Source organism: Aplidium turbinatum, chromosome 1 (assembly GCF_918807975.1).
Source record: "Aplidium turbinatum chromosome 1, kaAplTurb1.1, whole genome shotgun sequence".
Classification (NCBI taxonomy): Eukaryota; Metazoa; Chordata; class Ascidiacea; order Aplousobranchia; family Polyclinidae; genus Aplidium; species Aplidium turbinatum.
Window position 1 is genome coordinate 19,904,364 of NC_137472.1, and position 18,543 is coordinate 19,922,906.

At 38.8% G+C, this 18,543-nt stretch overlaps 1 protein-coding gene across 1 annotated transcript; it reads right to left on the minus strand.

Moving 5' to 3' along the window:
- Positions 1-3,222: 3,222 nt before the first annotated feature.
- On the minus strand, positions 3,223-18,287 carry LOC145769127 (TGF-beta receptor type-1-like). Its single transcript, XM_082580723.1, has 11 exons — positions 18,185-18,287; positions 17,203-17,377; positions 16,814-16,861; positions 15,726-15,851; positions 13,966-14,080; positions 10,365-10,525; positions 9,530-9,697; positions 8,886-9,042; positions 6,182-6,306; positions 4,157-4,287; positions 3,223-3,864 (listed from the first exon to the last, which is right to left on the minus strand). The coding sequence occupies exons 2-11, from the start codon at positions 17,261-17,263 to the stop codon at positions 3,739-3,741; spliced, it is 1,218 nt and encodes a 405-aa protein (XP_082436849.1). The 5' UTR covers positions 17,264-17,377; positions 18,185-18,287; the 3' UTR covers positions 3,223-3,738.
- Positions 18,288-18,543: the final 256 nt, after the last annotated feature.

The following is an 18,543-nucleotide window of genomic DNA, read 5'->3' on the forward strand; positions in this document are numbered from 1 at the left end:
TTGATGTTGTAAACTGTACTTAATAAAGTGACTAAGGCTACACAAAAAGTGCTTTCTGCATATCAGTCCGCGCACGTTTGTAAATCAGACAAACCGTGACATCTGCGGCCTCGTTCGGGATATTTTTATTCCAACAAAAAGTGACTGCATATGCAAACCTGTTGTACTTTGCCTTAAAAAAAAGTTGCTTGCAATGGATAGGCTTATCGATGCAGGAAAACAACTGGGATACGAAGATGAAGAGTTGAGGAAGTTTGTGGCAGATCAGCAAGCTCTTGAAAGAGAAGCGAGGCTTCGCTTAGCTGATGAGAGGAGAGCAGCGACAGAAGCTCAACAAAAAATGAAGGAATTGGAACTTGAGCTTGCGAAAGTCAATGGAGACACTGCCTCGGTGCTTTCCCACAAAGGGAAAACCCCTAAATTGCCAACATTTGTAGATGGGAAAGATGAGCTTGATAGCTACCTGTTAAGGTTTGAAAGGTTCGCTGCAGCTAGTCGGTGGGACAAAGAAGAATGGGCAACGTCGCTCAGTGCTTTGTTGACGGGAAAAGCTTTAGATGTTTATTCGCGTTTATCCGATGAGGCTGCGGTAAATTACGACCAGTTGAAGCAAGTGTTGCTCAACCGGTATGAGCTGACTGAAGAGGGGTATCGATCGAAATTTAGAGATGCGAAACCTCAACTAGAAGAAACTTCAGAACAATTTTTAGTGCGGATTCAAAATTATATTGAGAAGTGGATTGAAATGGCTGGATGTGGCACAGAGTGGAAAGGTGTTAGAGATTTGCTTGTAAAAGAGTAATTTGTCAAGTCATGTCCAAAGAGTCCATATATCTGAAGGAGCAAGCCCCAAAAGATCTATTTACACTAGCTACCATTGCTGATCAATTCCTAAGAGCACACAGTCTCGACCTATCAGAAGTTACAAGAAAGACAAATGCAGAAAATGAGAGCAAGAAAGGAAGCCCACACTGTTTTAACTGTAAGAGTCCTGGACATATGGTCAAAGATTGTCCGAAACTCAAATCAGACACGCCAAATGCTAGAAAGTGCTACATTTGTAACAAGATTGGGCACTTAGCAAAAGACTGCCGAGTACGCATTCCAGCTAGGAAATTTGCTGCTGCAGGACAAATCGAGAAGAGAGATTTCCAAGATGTTTATGCTTCTAATGGCTGTGCATGTCTGGCATCGTGTACCGTATCCGAGAAGTTTCCTATTAATAAAGGCTTAGTTGGGGAAACAATGGTCACTGTGCTTAGAGACACTGGCTGCAATGGAGTAATTGTTAAACGAGACTTAGTGAATAACTCCCAATTGACAGGAGCAACTGGCCATTTGAAGCTTTTGAACAAAGCAGAAATTGATGCTCCAATTGCAAGAATTCTAATTGACACTCCATTTTACAAAGGTGAAGTGGATGCTCTTTGTCTAGAAGAGTCTCTCTATGACCTGGTGGTTGGTAATATCAGTGGAGCTAGACAACCAGATGATCCGGACCCAGTGTGGAAGGAAGCATCTGCTGTGACAACCAGAATACAAGCTCGAAAGAAAAAAGAAGACCTCAAACCTCTGAAGATTGATGAAGGCAGCCCTTGGCATGCAGTCAACAGAGAAGAGTTTAAAGAAGCTCAACAGGCAGATAATTCACTCATTTGCCTTCGATCCATGACTGAAGAAAGAATCAAAGGACAGGGAAGGTCTTACTTTAAAGAGGACGGAGATTTGCTGTATCGTTGGTTTCAGCACCCGAAAGTTAATGGTGGGAATTGGATCCAGCAATTAGTGGTACCAAAATTATTGCACTTAAAGACCATGGAAGCGGCTCATGATGCTTTGATGGGTGGTCATTTGGGAGTCAAGAAAACAATGGACAGAATTTTGACAAACTTCCATTGGCCTGGCATTAAAGATGATGTAAAGTGGTTCTGTCGTTCATGTGACATATGCCAGAGGACAATATCCAAAGGTCGGGTACCACACGCTCCATTACAGAACATGCCTATTATTGACATTCCATTCAAAAGAGTTGCAGTGGACTTAGTTGGACCGATTCAGCCTCCCAGTGCTGAAGGTCATCGGTATATTTTGACTTTAGTGGATTATGCCACGCGTTACCCAGAAGCTGTCGCTCTAAAAAACATTACCACAGAAGTTGTCGCTGAAGCACTGGTCGATATCTACAGTCGACTTGGGATTCCGGAGAAAATTTTGAGTGATATGGGGACGCAATTTGTCTCCGAGTGCATGCAAGAAGTAGAACGACTGTTAAAAATTAAGCATATTTCAACGACACCTTACCATCCGCAGTGCAATGGTCTTTCAGAGAAGTTCAATGGCACGTTGAAGATGATGTTGAAGCGGTTGTGTAGCGATCAACCTACACAGTGGCACAGATTCATCAATGCTTTACTTTTTGCATACAGAAAAGTGCCGCAAGAAACAATTGGATTTGCACCATTCGAGTTGCTGTATGGCAGATCTGTGCGAGGCCCGATGCACGTTTTAAAGGAGATGTGGTCCAGCTCGAGCACCAAGCCCGAAGTTTTGAGCAGCTATCGGTATGTATTTGACCTTCGAGAGAGAATGGAGGAAGCCTTCAAGGTTGTGAGTAACGAAATTGAAAAGGCCCAGACTCGTTACAAACGAAATTTTGATCGCAAGATAAGGCAGAGAACATTTAAAAACGATGACCTTGTTCTCATCTTACTACCTACTGATAACAACAAGCTACTGATGCAGTGGAAAGGCCCATTCAAGGTAATCAGTCAAATTGGCCAAAACGACTACAAATTTGATCTTGGTGGAAAGTTGAAAGTGTTCCATGTAAATTTGTTGAAGAAGTATTATGTGTGAGAGGACGAAAGCGATAATGTTGGTGCTGACTGCATGAGTAGAATTAACTAATTGCACGGTTTATTGTGTAATGTACTCTGTACGATTTCGTACTTTGCTCATAGAATTTGTGTTAGTGTTGTTGACAGAAATTGAGAATTTTGTTCTTGACAGGGGGCGATGTCACAAATTCAATTGTTCTGCTGCTTATGCTTTCAGTCAAGCCAAGTCATTGTGACCTATCATGGTCCCTTTTGCTTTATTATGTCATTGTGTGATTTTATTTTGGCAACTCTGGTCAAAGTTCATTTTCAGCTGAGGCAAGGAATGGCTTGTTGCTAGACAAAGCTTACTTTATCTGTTTTTGACTTTTATGTATCATAGTTGAGTAAAAAGGTCAATTATTTTGTTATAGTTAAGTAAGAGTGTCGTTTATCATGTGTCGTCTGTAATAACTAGATAGTTATTACTTTACCTTAAGTATTCGCCTGACCAGTTAGCCCAGCTCTGCAGTTATTGTGAAACTGTAAGTAACTACTAATTTTTATCCATTTACTTGGTTAACTAAGAGAACTGGTGTGTGCTATGTATTTCTAACCGCCATTCCTTTTGTTTTTCATGCTCGGATTCTATTTGAATAAGACTTGATTGATGTTGTAAACTGTACTTAATAAAGTGACTAAGGCTACACAAAAGTGCTTTCTGCATATCAGTCCGCGCGCGTTTGTAAATCAGACAAACCGTGACTATGTGCAACGCAAACAAGTAGACATTAGCAAATTAATAACATTATAGAGATTACGACATTGTTTGCACTGGATCTTGTTCCAGCTGCTAGCACACATGGTTTCACTTTGATGTAGAGCACCAACAACTTTTGTAAAAACATAACAAAGATCATGTTCATGCTTTGATGCCTTCCTCTTCTTGGAGTTTGAGGATGGACTTTTTCACTCTGAGAGCAGTGAGGCGAGCGCTCCCGTTCTCATACCAGCATCCTTGCATCAGCTTCCACATCCCGTTCATGCTCTGCAACATCAACTGGTTAAAGGAGCTACCAGGCTAGGATACCTTACAGTTGTGACGCAACATCGCTTGGAATGACGGATTGCAATCCACATTATGACCCATGAGGTGATAATGAGTAAATTCCATCAGAGTATTAACTTTCAAACAGGTCGGCACCTCTGTCACGTAAACAAACTGAAAGTTGTATGTCGATAACTACGAATTGACACCACCGTGGGAGCATTTGTGAGTTGTATACTCACATTAACAGGCCAACTTTCACACGACGAATACTTCGAAGTTATAAACTTACTTCATATTTGAGCCACTTTTCTTCCATCAAGGGTCGACGTTTGTCATCACAAACCACAATTTTCATTTCTTCAACTGAGGGGTCATCAGGAACGCAATCATAATAAGGAAGCCGATACTCCAAGTCTTGGCCTGTTGGTAGATTAACTTGTCAGTGGTAAATTCACATGAAACGTCACAACATTTATTTAAGATAAAGGTGGTCCCTGGTCCCATACTTTATTACAAGTGTCGGAGATAGGGTTCTCATTGTACTAAGCCTTCGGCACTAAGGAGAGTAGGGTGGCCAGTTCTTTTCTCTCGGTCACCTTTCCTTTAGCAATTACACCAAGCTAATTTACTACACCCTGAGTTAGAAGTAAGCGGTGTTTTTCCATCACCAGCTTAAGTCGGGAGACATCTATTTAACCCTGGAGGAAAATTGATTCCACGCGAAATTGGAAGATTTATCCTAGCAGTCTTCTTCATCGTGTGTCACACGGCCGTAGCCCAAAGCATCACACAAGCTCTTGCTTTATCGTTGCTCGGCTAAATCCTGTGCAGAGCATCTTGCTTTTAGGACGGGTATTCGAAGAGATGTTGCACCGTGTGCTCCTGTCCACAACTTGTGCTTCCCAAAGAATATCCCCAGTGTTGCATCAATGTCTTTCATCTTCCAATACCAGTTCTTAAGCGGTTGAGGCATCGCCAATACTTCCAGGTTCACACTTTCTGGGAGGAAGGCCTTCCGTTGGGAAAAAGCTCAATATTAGCCGGTGTCAGCCCGGCTGCCAGCTCCTCCTTCCACAGTTGGATCCGCACATTGGCGGCGACACCGTCTTGACTCAGTGGGACAACTGAAGGAAGGGAACGTTTCTTGATTTCAATCGCCTGCGTGCTGGAGTTTGGTCATTTAATGGGTGTCTTAAATCCATGTCCTGAACATCTTTCTTCTTTCCTGAAGATCTTTCTTTTCTGCTGGTCACGCTTCTTCTGATGTTGGGAGGAGCAATTCCAGACAGAATGTGTAACGACGTGATGTTGGTTGGTTTGAGACAGCCTGCAATCAAACGGCAGCTTTGGTTCAATATAGAATCGATTTTTCTTGGCATGTGCCGAGCGTTCCCAAACTGGGCAGGCATATTCTGCGGCTGGACAAACAACAAATAAATGCCAAACACACGCATTAAAAAACAATAGGCTATATTTTTCTGTTCTATACAACATTTTGTGTGAAAAGCATTGCCGGATAAAGCAGCTTCACTGACTCAAGCCAACACTAACAACAAATAAATGCACGCGTAGTCGCGCATTAACAAAACAACATGTTTTTCTGTTCAATATAACATTTTGTGTGAAAAGCATTGCCCTACCTGCCAAGCTGATACAATCTGCAGACTTTATTAGGAATAGCACCTAAATGAACGGGCGCCACAGTGCTCCGCACCTAAATATCCGGACGCCGACTTTATTAGGAATAGCACCTAAACGAACGGGCGCCACAGTGCTCCGCACCTAAATATCCGGACGCCACAGTGTGCGCACCTATTTGACCGGCGCCTAACTGTCTGCGCCTAAAAGACTTGCTCCCCTAAAACACTCCCCTGTGGCAAACCATTATTCTGCTGTCTCCAGCTACTATTTATGCCACAAAAACAAACTAAATCTAAACATAGAAGCAGCGATTGCTAAACAATGATTGTATCAGCTCAGTGAATCGGAAATTTTCAGTGATATTGAGGATCTTTGAAATTAGGAGACAATGGTTGGCGGTGAGAAAGTCCAGTCTGAAGCATAATTCTAGAAGACGACAGACCCGACCAACAACGTACGAATTCTCAGTCAACCACTAATGCGCTTGCAATTTCTTCTATCTACTGAACGGCGCTGAATGGGGGGTTGTCCGTGAAATGCGCCGTTCACATGCTCAGGTCGAGACTAGAACCATCCATGGATGATGAATATGATGGAGTCAACTAATAACATAAACCATACAAAATGTATGGAATACAACGTCGATCCTACATTAAAACAAGGTTGTACTTACCACCGACATTACAACGGCGAGCAATCTCCCAGTAGACGAGGCCGAGGGAGTAGATGTCAGCTCTTTTAAACGAATCAAAATGGAGGATGTTGAGGGAATCGTCCAGGACTTCGGGGGCCATGTACCTGTTAGAAGTTGAACATTTTCAAAATGTTGCCTTAAAGCTGTGTGGTCATTTCTCGTATAAGCCATTGAGTTCTTCAGAAAAAGTGTTGGCATATGATACACGTGTAAAATAAAAACTAAAAATAATAAATCAAGTATTCTGAACGTTGCTCCGTCACTACTCAGAACAGGCCGAATGTTTTGTAAATTTTATTATTTCCCTACTGAGATTCACAGCTTTATTCAAGTTGTTGTGCCTTGCCTGTCTGTGGTACAAAAAACAAATTCTTTCCCGAAACTATATTTAAAAATTGTTGATGAGTCGTGTTTGTTTATTCTAATTTACTATCATGAAAAAAAAAATGATAATCTGACAACAGGAATTATGTTTTTCTTCGTGTTGGAAATCATTTAGTTACTTCTCAGCGGCAAGATCTGTCTTTTAATACATAGATTCAACGTCTGCAAATTCTTACGATCATTTTAAATAGCAAAAATCGTGGGTAAAAATATGTGTTACAATTAAGACTGTCTAGAGATTAGGCCTGATTTGTCACATTCTGTTGAAATTTACAGATTTTGCAAATTTTTGGTAACTGTCTGAATGAAGTCTTCAAAAAATTATATTTTAACGTCTTCACTGACTTTCCCAGGTGACAAAAATGGGTTTTAACATCATCAGGCGTTGAAAAATAAAGACAAATAGATTCATAAAATTTCAGTCAAACCACTCAATAACAGCCTGATTAGACGTTTTTAAAGTTACATTTGTCATTTTCTACTGAATATTCAAAGCAACAAAAAGCTTTTACATTATTACCAGTCAGTAAAAAAATCGTAGAAAATTGCGGTTAGACACAAGCAGCAACGGTTATCAAAATCTGCAAACCTGACAAATCAGGATGAATGTCCACTTGTCCAGGTAGCCATGTTACCATATATTTCATCATTTGTTGTGTTATATCGAATATTCAAACATTCCTACGTTTATTCAACGTTAGACAATACAAAAATGATGAAATCATTAAATCACCATACGAAGTTCTGCGGTCGCCAAATCTAACAAACGCGACACTAACAATGTGGTCTTAGGCAACTTAATCGAATGAAATACCTGAATGAGTGTAACTCATAGCAGGGTTGCCAACCTGTCTTCACCAAAAAAAGCCAGACCTAGTCACAAAAAAAGCCTAAAAAAAGCCAGAAGAAAATAGCTGAAAAAGCCAGTATAAAATAGCTGAAACAACCAAGAAAAAGCCAATTAGTATTCATTAAACATACACATATAAAAAGTGCACAACCAAATAGTGTCCCACCGAACTTTGATTTCAGCGACAACGCAGAAACATAGTTAATGAAAAGACAAACAACTAGAAAATTTTCTAGTTTCGGCTTCAAAACGGCATTCGGTCGGACACTGCAACCAAATATAAGTTAGAAATCACTGCTCCGATTGACGCGGACTGAATTTTTTTCTAAAAAAAACGGGAAAGGTAAAATTAAGCCAAAAAAAAGCCAAAATTATGTTGGCTTTTTATTAAGTTGACAAAAAATCGATGAAACATGAAAAAAAGCCAGAAAAAGCCTAATTTTTCTGGCTTTTTTTATTTAAAAAAAATAAGCCAAGGGAGTTGAAAAACAGCCAGATTCTCAAAATCTGGCTTCAAAAAAGCCAAATTGGCCACGCTGACTCATAGTTTAGTTGTGTCGATTGAACGTAAAAACGCCTTTCCTACTATGTAGACGAAAAAGTATGCCGTGCTTGCATGAAAACAACATCAGGCGACTTTGTATGTACGAAACAAGCGAGACGCTGAGTGACGCTTTGCAAGACTAGCGTCATGACGTCATCGTCTGGAAACGCTTTCTCCTTAAATCTGTCTGATGTTGAAAACACAGCGGAAGACGAAACCTCCGTTGGCACCTGCTATTTTCTTCGTTTTTGGGCAACGCAAGCAGTTCATCTCATAAAATCAATACTTTTGATCTAATCACATCAAAATCTAACAATTTAACAAAATTTTCACCAACTGGTGAAACTGCCACCAATAAGAATTGAACACTGCAAAAGTTTTGTTCTGTGTTCGATCGGGTTTCTTTATGTCTATTGCAATACAGAAGTACTTGCAAAGTTAGTCTGATGAATGAGGAAGTAAAACAAAGCACTACGTATTAAATACACAAAAAAAAACTCTCAACTGCTACAGCTTGAAGGTGATTATTCGAAAGTTGTATGCTGTACGACGTAAAAGTAACCACCTATGCACCTCTTGTTCACAAAGCTAAGTAAGTATGTTTGGATTATTGAATTAACCTCTTTCTATTGCCTTTACCAGTCTGTCCTGTTGAATTCATGCTGTACGTTATTATCTCTGGGGATGTGTATTATCATAATAGGGAAAATGTCAGTGAAGCAATGAAACACATTTCAACTTAATTGTTTCTGCTTCCACTTTATCATTCAATATGAACATTGCGACTTTTGCTAGAGAAATTATTAACTCGCAAAAAAAAACAGTGCAGCGTTCCATCAAACTTCTTGCTGTGGAGCAATAAAAAGAACCAAAGTGAAAGCAAATGCAAAAGTAAAAAGACTAACCGTTTAGTGCCAACTCTGTTGTTGAGCGGAATGTCGATTGTGTCAGTCGTCGAATCGTGACGCACGGCGAGTCCCAGGTCGGCGATGGCACACTCGCCATTCTTCTTCACAAGAATATTCTTCGACTTCAAGTCCCGATGAGCTATCGGAGGTTTACCTGATGGACAACATGGCTAACGGTCAATTACAGAGGTCTGAGTCATCGAAAAAAGAAATACGAGTTTAATTTATATCTTTTGTTAAATAAGCAACATTTCCGACTTAAATTTGCAATGATGTCTGATTAACTGGAAGCTTGGTCCAGCCATCAAAAGTTTTCACTTTTACGTCGTTTCAACATCAACGTGTTAAGTTACGAAGCATGTTTTATTGTTTACCATAAATCAATATAGCCGCAAGCAATTACTGGTAGGAGGAAGCAATGAAACAAATCTTTATGTCCATGTCGTTGGTGGTGAGTGGTAGATTTAGACAGTGAGAAGACATACACCATCAACTGAGAAACAATGCAATAAATCAACTTTGACAATCTACAGGACTTAGTGCATCAACGCGGCTGCAAGAGCTTTCCACAATTGAAAACACTACTAACGTCATAATACCCCAATTAACTTGCTCAACGCATCAGGTCGACATGAACAAACCTTGCGTTCCAACGATCTCCATGTGTAGGTGGGCCAACCCGTTCGCTATGGAAGCTGATAGTTTCAACATGGACGCAATATCAACTTTTGTTTCGCCAAGATAATCGAAGAGCGAGCCATTCTCGTGATATTCCGATATGAGCCACAGCTCTGTCCAGGTGCCGACGTCTGTGAATGAAACCTTCGTGTTCAATCACAAACGAACAATTGAAATTATAACGAGGGACAATTCATTCGACGTAGACAGCGCTAATTGGACTTCAGAGCCACATGAAAAGCTGCCGTACCCAGAGTGCTACCATCATCTGAAAAGATGCCTACTACTAGACAGCGCTAACAATCAACAAGCTATGACATTGCTATGCACACAAACAGTAGGGTGTGGAAAAACAAAACGGTAAACACCAAACAAACAGCTGTGTTTCGGCAACACTTACCTGTAATGTATATAGTTGCTGCTACAGTATGCAGTAATTCATCAGCAGTTCAAATTCAAAAAAATTAACTGAGTAGCACGACCATTGCACCTAAATCTATACTGGTGCAGACGCTTAACCAGATTGAATAGCCCTGCACATCAGTCTAGCCTAGCCTACTGTAAGCAAATGTTTCATGGTTGAATTGACGTCAAGTTCGAAGGCCAACCAAACCAAGTGATAAACTTCTTTTGTTGCAATTGATTTATATTTCCAGAATCAAATCGTTCGTTGACATAAAGTTACTGGTTTGCTTCCCGCAAAGGAAAATTGGCTACAGCTCTCATTTTTAATTTCCAGACACGGTTCGTTGAATCTAAGAATAACAAGCTTAACAACAAAATTGAAAGCCTACCGACCTTTATTATCAGCGGCTATGAAGCCGAGTATATTGTCATGTCGCAGCATCATGGTTTGATATATTTCTGCTTCTCTGAACCATGATTGTTCTTCTCTGGTGACAAACTTCTTCACAGCAACATCTTCTCCTCTCCACTTGCCTCTGTATACTTCGCCGAATCTGCGGCGAAAGAAAGCAACCGAGATTTGAACATTCCCTCCTAACTGATATGATCATTGATCAATACAGGACAGGTATTGTGAGATTTTCTACTATCAGTTAAACTGGAGGTATGCCGTAATTAGCATTTTTTGTGGGGAGTCTAAATAGTTGATATAAAGCAATATTCCTTTGTTGAGTCACTGCATGGCCACCTAGTATGGTCATTAGGGTGTTTCATTTGCTCCCTTTATTTGAATTTTGATCTGTCCCTAAGTTAATTCTGTTCCATTTGGGAAAAAAATAACCTGGAAATAAATTTTAATTTCATGGCCCCCCGTTTACCCCCCCCCCACCGCAACTCCGAAATTTCTGCCTACTCCAATCGCCATAACTCAAAAACCACTTTAGATAAACATGGGTTGTTGGGTATCAAAGTTATTGCCATACCCCACTTTAATTCAAAAATGCTGTCAAAATAACAATCTGAGCAAAAAAAAAATTATTTTTGCACAACATAAGAAAAGCAGTTGGCATGAATATTGAATAGCCAAACATACGATGTGAACAACCAAGCATAAGTGGCAACTGACACAACACCAAAATTAATCACATGACACAATATTATCAAAAACCATCTATGAAGTAATAGGACATCACAATAAGTAATAGCACAGCAGGGGCTCACACAACCTCCATTAAGCAGGCAGCAACATGGTGTGTTGTGCTTAGCGCATTGTTCTTCGCACCAAAGAGTGTTTACTGTTTACATTAATTTCAGCTACTGAAACCACTGTGTTGCTGTTTTCTTGTGCAAGAAAGGTCAAAATGATTGCCTCCATACAGTAATGGGTGGTTAAAATAAATTCCAGTCATACTAATGTAAGTCACTGGAAACAGTGTATTGCAGGCAACTCCAAAGCGAGTGCTGCAAAAATTGCCTACTATGTGCTGTGCTCCAATGATGTTTTTTCCGTCCTGGAGGATAAAAATTCAATGACGACAATACAAGTGGGACACGAATCATGAATAGTAACACAGCAACAGCTAATGCTGATTAAGTAGGACATGGATAAGATACTAAGGCCTGTATTCTAAGATCCAACTTGAGTTCAAACTGAAACTCAAGTTTGGCTTGGTCCATGTATTTGGTATACCATAACCCAAGTCCAACTTTCTGATGTATTCAGCAGCATGTATCAAGATAGTCTGCAGCGTCCCTTGTAGTCTGCCTGTAGACACCATAGTATAGGGGAAGTCACTCTGTCTTGAATTTTTAATGATTTAAAATTTGAAATTACCAAGTCTCCTGATGTTACGCTGTATTGCTCAGCATAGTTTCCAGAGGGGTGATTAATTAGAGTTCATTGAACTCTGTCGTATTTTCCTGGAAAATTCACTGCAAAATCCAATAACTTTCAAAAACCCAGGAGCTTTGCATAAAGCCAGATGGACGGCAAAGCTGATTTACTCCATTAAGATATATCTTCTGGGAAAGTACATTGGAGAGCTTCCACTTGGCACTGTTACTACCACTCAACAAACCTCAAAGATAAGAGGCTTTGTCAACTTTGTCACTCATGTCATGTGTATTCTCAGTGGTGGTTGACATGTTCATCGCCCACTGATGCTCCATGGAATGATCTAAAGTTTTACAAGATGCTGTTCACTTACAGCAACATCAATAACTGTATTGCTCTGAAGGCATTAAAGAGACACCTTTGGTACTTGACAGAGGAAATGATTTCTCTTTCTCTATTCAGAGAACACACCCCTGTTGAAGAAACTTGGTTTATTGCTGATCGAATGCTACAATGCATTGATACACACTCAGCCATCCCAAAACAGCGACATGGATCTGGGTTTGAAAAACAAAATTTCTACAACACTTTGGGCCATCAACATTCAACAAGGCTTGGTGATTTAGTTGGACAAGATTCATGCTATTTTATGAACTTGTTAAACCTGAACCATAAATTTTTGCACCTGCCTGTTAATGAATGGCATGATAACAGCATCTTAAATGAAAACCTGGTAAATGTCCTAGGAATCAATGTAATTAATGACTGTGCTGAAAGGTATGTAAAATTAAGCTCAAACTTCTTGGGATCTTCTCACAGCGAAGACCATTGCCAAGACACCCTGCAAGTGGCAGAAAAACACAGAAAGTGTCAACCATTCCTTTACAAAAGAGGCACCCACTGTTGATGATGCCCAACTGCCTCTTTGACGATTATATGCATGCATCATCAATCATGATAATATGTCAACCAACTGGCTTGGATACTAATCGTACTTGCAGTTTTTGAAAAAATGCAACTATTTGCAGGATTATAGATAATTTAAGCCCGTATTCTAAGATCCAACTTGAGTTCAAGCTGAAGCTCAAGTTTGGCTTGGTCCATGCATATGGTATACCATAATCCAAGTCCAACTTGTGTTCCAGCTTGAACTCAAGTTGGATCTTAGAATACGGGCCTTAGTATCCTATCCATGTCCTACTTAATGAGCATTAGCTGTTGCTGTGTTACTATTCATGATTCATGTCCCACTTGTATTGTCGTCATTGAATTTTTATCCTCCAGGACGGAAAAACATCATTGAAGCACAGCACATAGTAGGCAATTTTTGCAGCACTCGCTTTGGAGTTGCCCGCAATACACTGTTTCCAGTGACTTACATTAGTATGACTGGAATTTATTTTAACCACCCATTACTGTATGGAGGCAATCATTTTGACCTTTCTTGCACAAGAAAACAGCAACACAGTGGTTTCAGTAGCTGAAATTAATGTAAACAGTAAACACTCTTTGGTGCGAAGAACAATACGCTAAGCACAACACACCATGTTGCTGCCTGCTTAATGGAGGTTGTGTGAGCCCCTGCTGTGCTATTACTTATTGTGATGTCCTATTACTTCATAGATGGTTTTTGATAATATTGTGTCATGTGATTAATTTTGGTGTTGTGTCAGTTGCCACTTATGTTTGGTTGTTCACATCGTATGTTTGGCCATTCAATATTCATGCCAACTGCTTTTCTTATGTTGTGCAACAATGAAAAAAAAAATTTTTTTTGCTCAGATTGTTATTTTGACAGCATTTTTGAATCAAAGTGGGGTATGGCAATAACTTTGATACCCAACAACCCATGTCTATCTAAAGTGGTTTTTGAGTTATGGCGATTGGAATAGGCAGAAATTTCGGAGTTGCGGTGGGGGGGGTAAACGGGGGGCCATGAAATTAAAAATTATTTCCAGGTTATTTTTTTTCCAAATGGAACAGAATTAACTTAGGGACAGATCAAAATTCAAATAAAGGGAGCAAATGAAACACCCTAATGGTCATGGTCACTGATGAAACCATGTACGGGTGTTGTGTACCCAACAATGCACGTTTGCTTGTCACAAAAAGGTTCAATATGAAGATGAAAGATAAAGATGTTGTTCTAACAAAACCTACCTTCCTTGGCCAATCACATCTTGCAGTTGGATTTGCCTGGCAATAGTTCTGTGCACAAGCAGAGGCAACCCCGCACCAGAACCGCTGGTGGACCACTGACCATTCTCTTCCAGGTCTGATATAAAGCAGTTTACGTGAGCACAAATTGTTTTTCGTTTCGGTTTTTAATTGAATGATTTGTAATCAATGTATCCATTTATCTTGGTAACACGATACTAAAATAAGAAACACTATTGCTTTTTTGCAATTATCTAAAACTTTCAGCAACACAAAGCCATCCACACAGCAACTCTCTTAACTCAATAGCATAGTCTAGCCAAGCTAGTGGTTTGAGTGCCCGCCTCTGCATCGGTAGATGTGGGTTTCATTTCCCATTGGGTTACACCAAACAAACACCTTTTAAAATGGTGCTAAAATTCATTCCTGCTTGGCACTCAGCAGAGGAGTAGGTTTAGGTACTGTACTTCCTCGACGTAGTTCGCAACCGCTGAGCACTCTGTTCTCGGTTCGGAGGACAAGCCTGCCCCTTCTGCGACTCAAGACGCCCTCAACATTTGTCCTGTGAATGAACCCAAATTACCCAATAAACAAACAGCAGCTTCCTCAATAGTGACAAGTTGAAGTTGAATGGATCGGGATATGGTCGAAAGCGTGAAGGCATTGAAACCGTAATAAAATAATAGAACAGTGTGGTAGGCTGCATATAATACTTTTCAAACAGGGTTGATCTTTAAGTGGTCAAAACTGGTTTTGACCACTAAGCGGTTTAAACCTGGTTTTAACCGGTCAAAACCCAGAAAAATATTTTTATGTAGTGAATGGTCGGCTACCTGGGCTATGGGCTATTTAGGAAATATTAAGCAGTTGTGAGTTGTGACCATTTTGATATAGCTGGCGGCCATGACCGCCTGAAGTTTCATTAACGGCCGCCAATGCCGACCTGTCAGTTCTACATAAAGTAGATGGGCATAAGGCATCACAATTTGTTCCTTTTCCCACAATCCTTTCTTGGCTTGATGTGTACTTTGCTTCAAAGAACGAATCATAAACTATCCTGTCTTTAATTTTTAAGATCTTAGAATATGCATTCGCATTGTTTTATTTTAACTGGATAAAATTTGATGGCAAATGTTTTTCATAAAAAAAAAATTTGTTGGAATAAATTCTTGTACTTCAGTTGGCTGTGCAAATTGTTCATCGATCTACCAAGCATTTTTTGGTTAATCAGAAACTTATTTTTAGAATTTGAATTTTCTCAATAATTAAAATAACCAACTGATTGAAATATCAAAAATAAACAGAGAAATTGAATGTTTTTTGTTCCAAATCCAGCATTTAGGTTATTGTTGATCAAAACAAAATATAGTTTAACATCATTACTAAACATGGGGGGTAATATTTCTAATTCAATTGAAAAGCAACTTGATTCATACACTAAAGGGGTTTTGACCAGCAATAGGTGGTCAAAACTGCCCGATTTAAACCGATCATCCCTGTTTTCAAAAGGTTTGCTGAACATCAGCATAGTTTCTGCTTTGTGAGCTTTGCTCGGATTCACAAGTTATGTTCTCATGGTAGCATTGGGTTTCTAAACGCTAATAAGAAAAATAGGAAACTTAAAAAAGGATCAACGTAAAATGATGATCGCTCTCATACTAAACCAACGTACTGAGTAGCCTACATAAGGATGTATATAATATAGTCAAGCGTCAACAACCTTCCTTTCAGCAATGAAATATATTTGAGTCAACACTCCCTACCTAGCATTTCCACAGTGGCAGGAGCTCCAGCGTCTGGTCCATTATTGAGTCGCAACTTTCTTGTCTTCACTTGCTTGTACACGATTATGGCAAAGGTAACGCCAAACAGGAGCAACACTGCTATTCCTAAAGCAAAAATTATTGCACTTCACTATACAAAATATCATTTCAATTTATAAAGATCATAAGGTTACCGGTAAGCTTAATTTTCTTCCTAAATCAAATTCTGTGACGAGTAAACCACTTGCAAAGTTTTCAACACATCGTCATGTCCTCATCAGAAATTCCCTAATAACAATTACATATATAATAAAAAAAAACGAAAATGATAATTAGAAATTAAATTTTGTTATTTTAACTGTAGCCTACTACATTAACTACAACGATCGTTCTGAACCAAACAGCAGAAACTCAACAAGTGATGCAAAAGCTAACGATTGGCTGTTCAAAGATAAATTGTTACGTTTGATATATATATTATACAAATCCTTGATGTTCAGAACTTGCATGATTATGGTTTGACATTCAGATCTGCCTCTAGAGATGATTTGAACGTTGTTCCTATATTTTTATTGCGAATGCAATTGTTGTTAAAATATTGCGGATGAGAACACAACAATGTGTTAAAAAAAAAGTTAAAACATTTTTTTTCAACTGTTCTGCTTATTTCTTTCGCGTGAGCAAAGTGTGTTAAAGCCATTGATGTCACTAACCCTTGGATGCCTTTGTGAGAACAAAGTAAACTCTTTACCAAAGCTAAATAATTATTAGATGCATTATAATATATTATAATACAGAGAGCTTCACACCAGAACAGCCTAGTAGTACGTAATACAGCGCACCAGTAAGTCCACAGTACTTAGTACACCACAACCAAAAAAATGTCAATCCTGTTTTTGTGACTTTTTTTAAAGGTTTCCTTTCTACTGAAAATAAATCTACTTGGGGTAATGAATGATACATTTCCTTAAAAAAAAAACTATAAACTTTTCAAAGATTTATTTGTCAAAACAATTTAATTAGGTTTTATACATTGTAGTGGTAACTCTAGACACAAAAATATAGAGTCCTCTTGTTGACCAACTTACCTCCCAGTAGAATGCCTAATTTTGTTGCAGACAATTCGTTGCCGGAAGCTGGAAGAAATACGGAAAAATGTATACCAGACATGCAACATTTAGTGCACTTGCATCAAAAGTGCAGTGTATATAGTAATCGAGGTTTCAAAAAGAAATCTAGTTTAGGAATATATTTAAGACAGTTTTAAGGTGTTAAAAGTGTTTAAAACAAATAGTATGTATATACGAATAAAAGCACATGTTTTGATCCGAAAATAAGTATATTGTGAAAATGAATCATCTTTTCTTCAAAACGTCTGACAAAGGTAAACAGGAGCAAAAAGGTTGAGAATATCCAATTTGACAAAGCATAACTGATGATATTGACTTTAAAACTCAAACACCTTCACAAAGCTTACTTGCTACGGGTGTAGTTTCATATGGAGTCAACGTTGGTGGAGTCAAGTTAAGATTGCACATGCTAGTTCCGCAACAGTGTATCTGGCTATAGGGATTTATAGCAGGCTGGCAAAAAGATGGGTTCTCAGGTGGTTGTAATTGTGATTTTTTCCTACAACCATAAACAATGTGGGTCTGCAATGAAATAAAAATAATATGAATGGCAGCACTGCAATCTCAACAATGAAGTAATGGTATTTCGCATTAACAGCATATTTTTGACTAGTCAAAAATATCATTTAAATTAGTTACCCTAGTTTATACCCCTAGTTAGGGTATAAACACATATTGATAAAAAATAAAAATCATGGTTTAAAATTATGATACTTATAAATCTATCACCAAATACAAACGAAACTGGACAATCGTATACGGTAGTCAATTAGCCAAACTTTTTTATACGTTCCACTGATGTTATACTTCTTCTTCCTGTTTTATGTCTCATTTCCAGAATATTGAGGTAGGGTGGGGTCTAACAAGGCACATACGGTATTCAGTTTTCACTCATCCATCACAATCTAGGGGACAAGTGTTGGTTTATGCAAATCTAATTCTAAGATCACTTCAGATGAATTACTTTCTTCAAATTTTCTTGTTATGAAGACACTATGAACTGGTTTATTTAACACACACCTAACTATGAAAGTTTATTTTTGTAACCAGAATGCAAAAGGTTGAACATAAAACACCACGCTTCAAAAGAAACAATTTGGCTGTAACAGACTTTTTCTAAAAAGATTTTCAAAAGTTTTTTTTTTAGCTTGTCATGAAGAATATTTACTATTTTAAAACAAAACATTGTCACGTTTTGTGTTAATTTACAATTATCTGTGAGGAGCAGCACTTTTATAAAATAATTGCATTACTTGTGCATTGTACTTGATTGTAACTTGAGTAAAAAAATATGCCCTACCCCAACGTAAACAATTTGTGGTTTCATACCCTGTCTCCTAAGACCTTTTGGTGAACGTAACACAAGCCACCTTTCTCCGTACATGTCTCATTGTGATCACACAAATGACTTGGCCTTTCACTGTCGCTGCAGTGACAAGTGATGTCTAAATAAGATGATAAACAAAGATAAATGAAAAGCTGTTGCATGTTTAAGATAAACCAGTAGCATTTATAAATTGAAATAACATAAATCAACTCTTTATTTGTCATGAATTAAGGCATTGTAGTGCAGTAGGGTCTCAAACAAGCAAATAAAGAGTTTACGGTGCTTTGTTGGTGTAGAGTACACTTTAAAAGGGTCAGTTATAAATGACATTGATACTTTTGCCTTGATGCATGTTTCTGGT

Coding starts and splice junctions, on each gene's coding strand:
- LOC145769127 (XM_082580723.1), bottom strand. CDS start 17,263: ATGTGCAATCTTAACTTGACTCCACCAACGTTGACTCCATATGAAACT. Junction 15,852..16,813: donor ATTAGGCATTCTACTGGGAG/GTAAGTTGGTCA, acceptor TTTTTGCTTTAG/GAATAGCAGTGTTGCTCCTG. Junction 6,307..8,885: donor AACAGAGTTGGCACTAAACG/GTTAGTCTTTTT, acceptor AACTTCTAACAG/GTACATGGCCCCCGAAGTCC.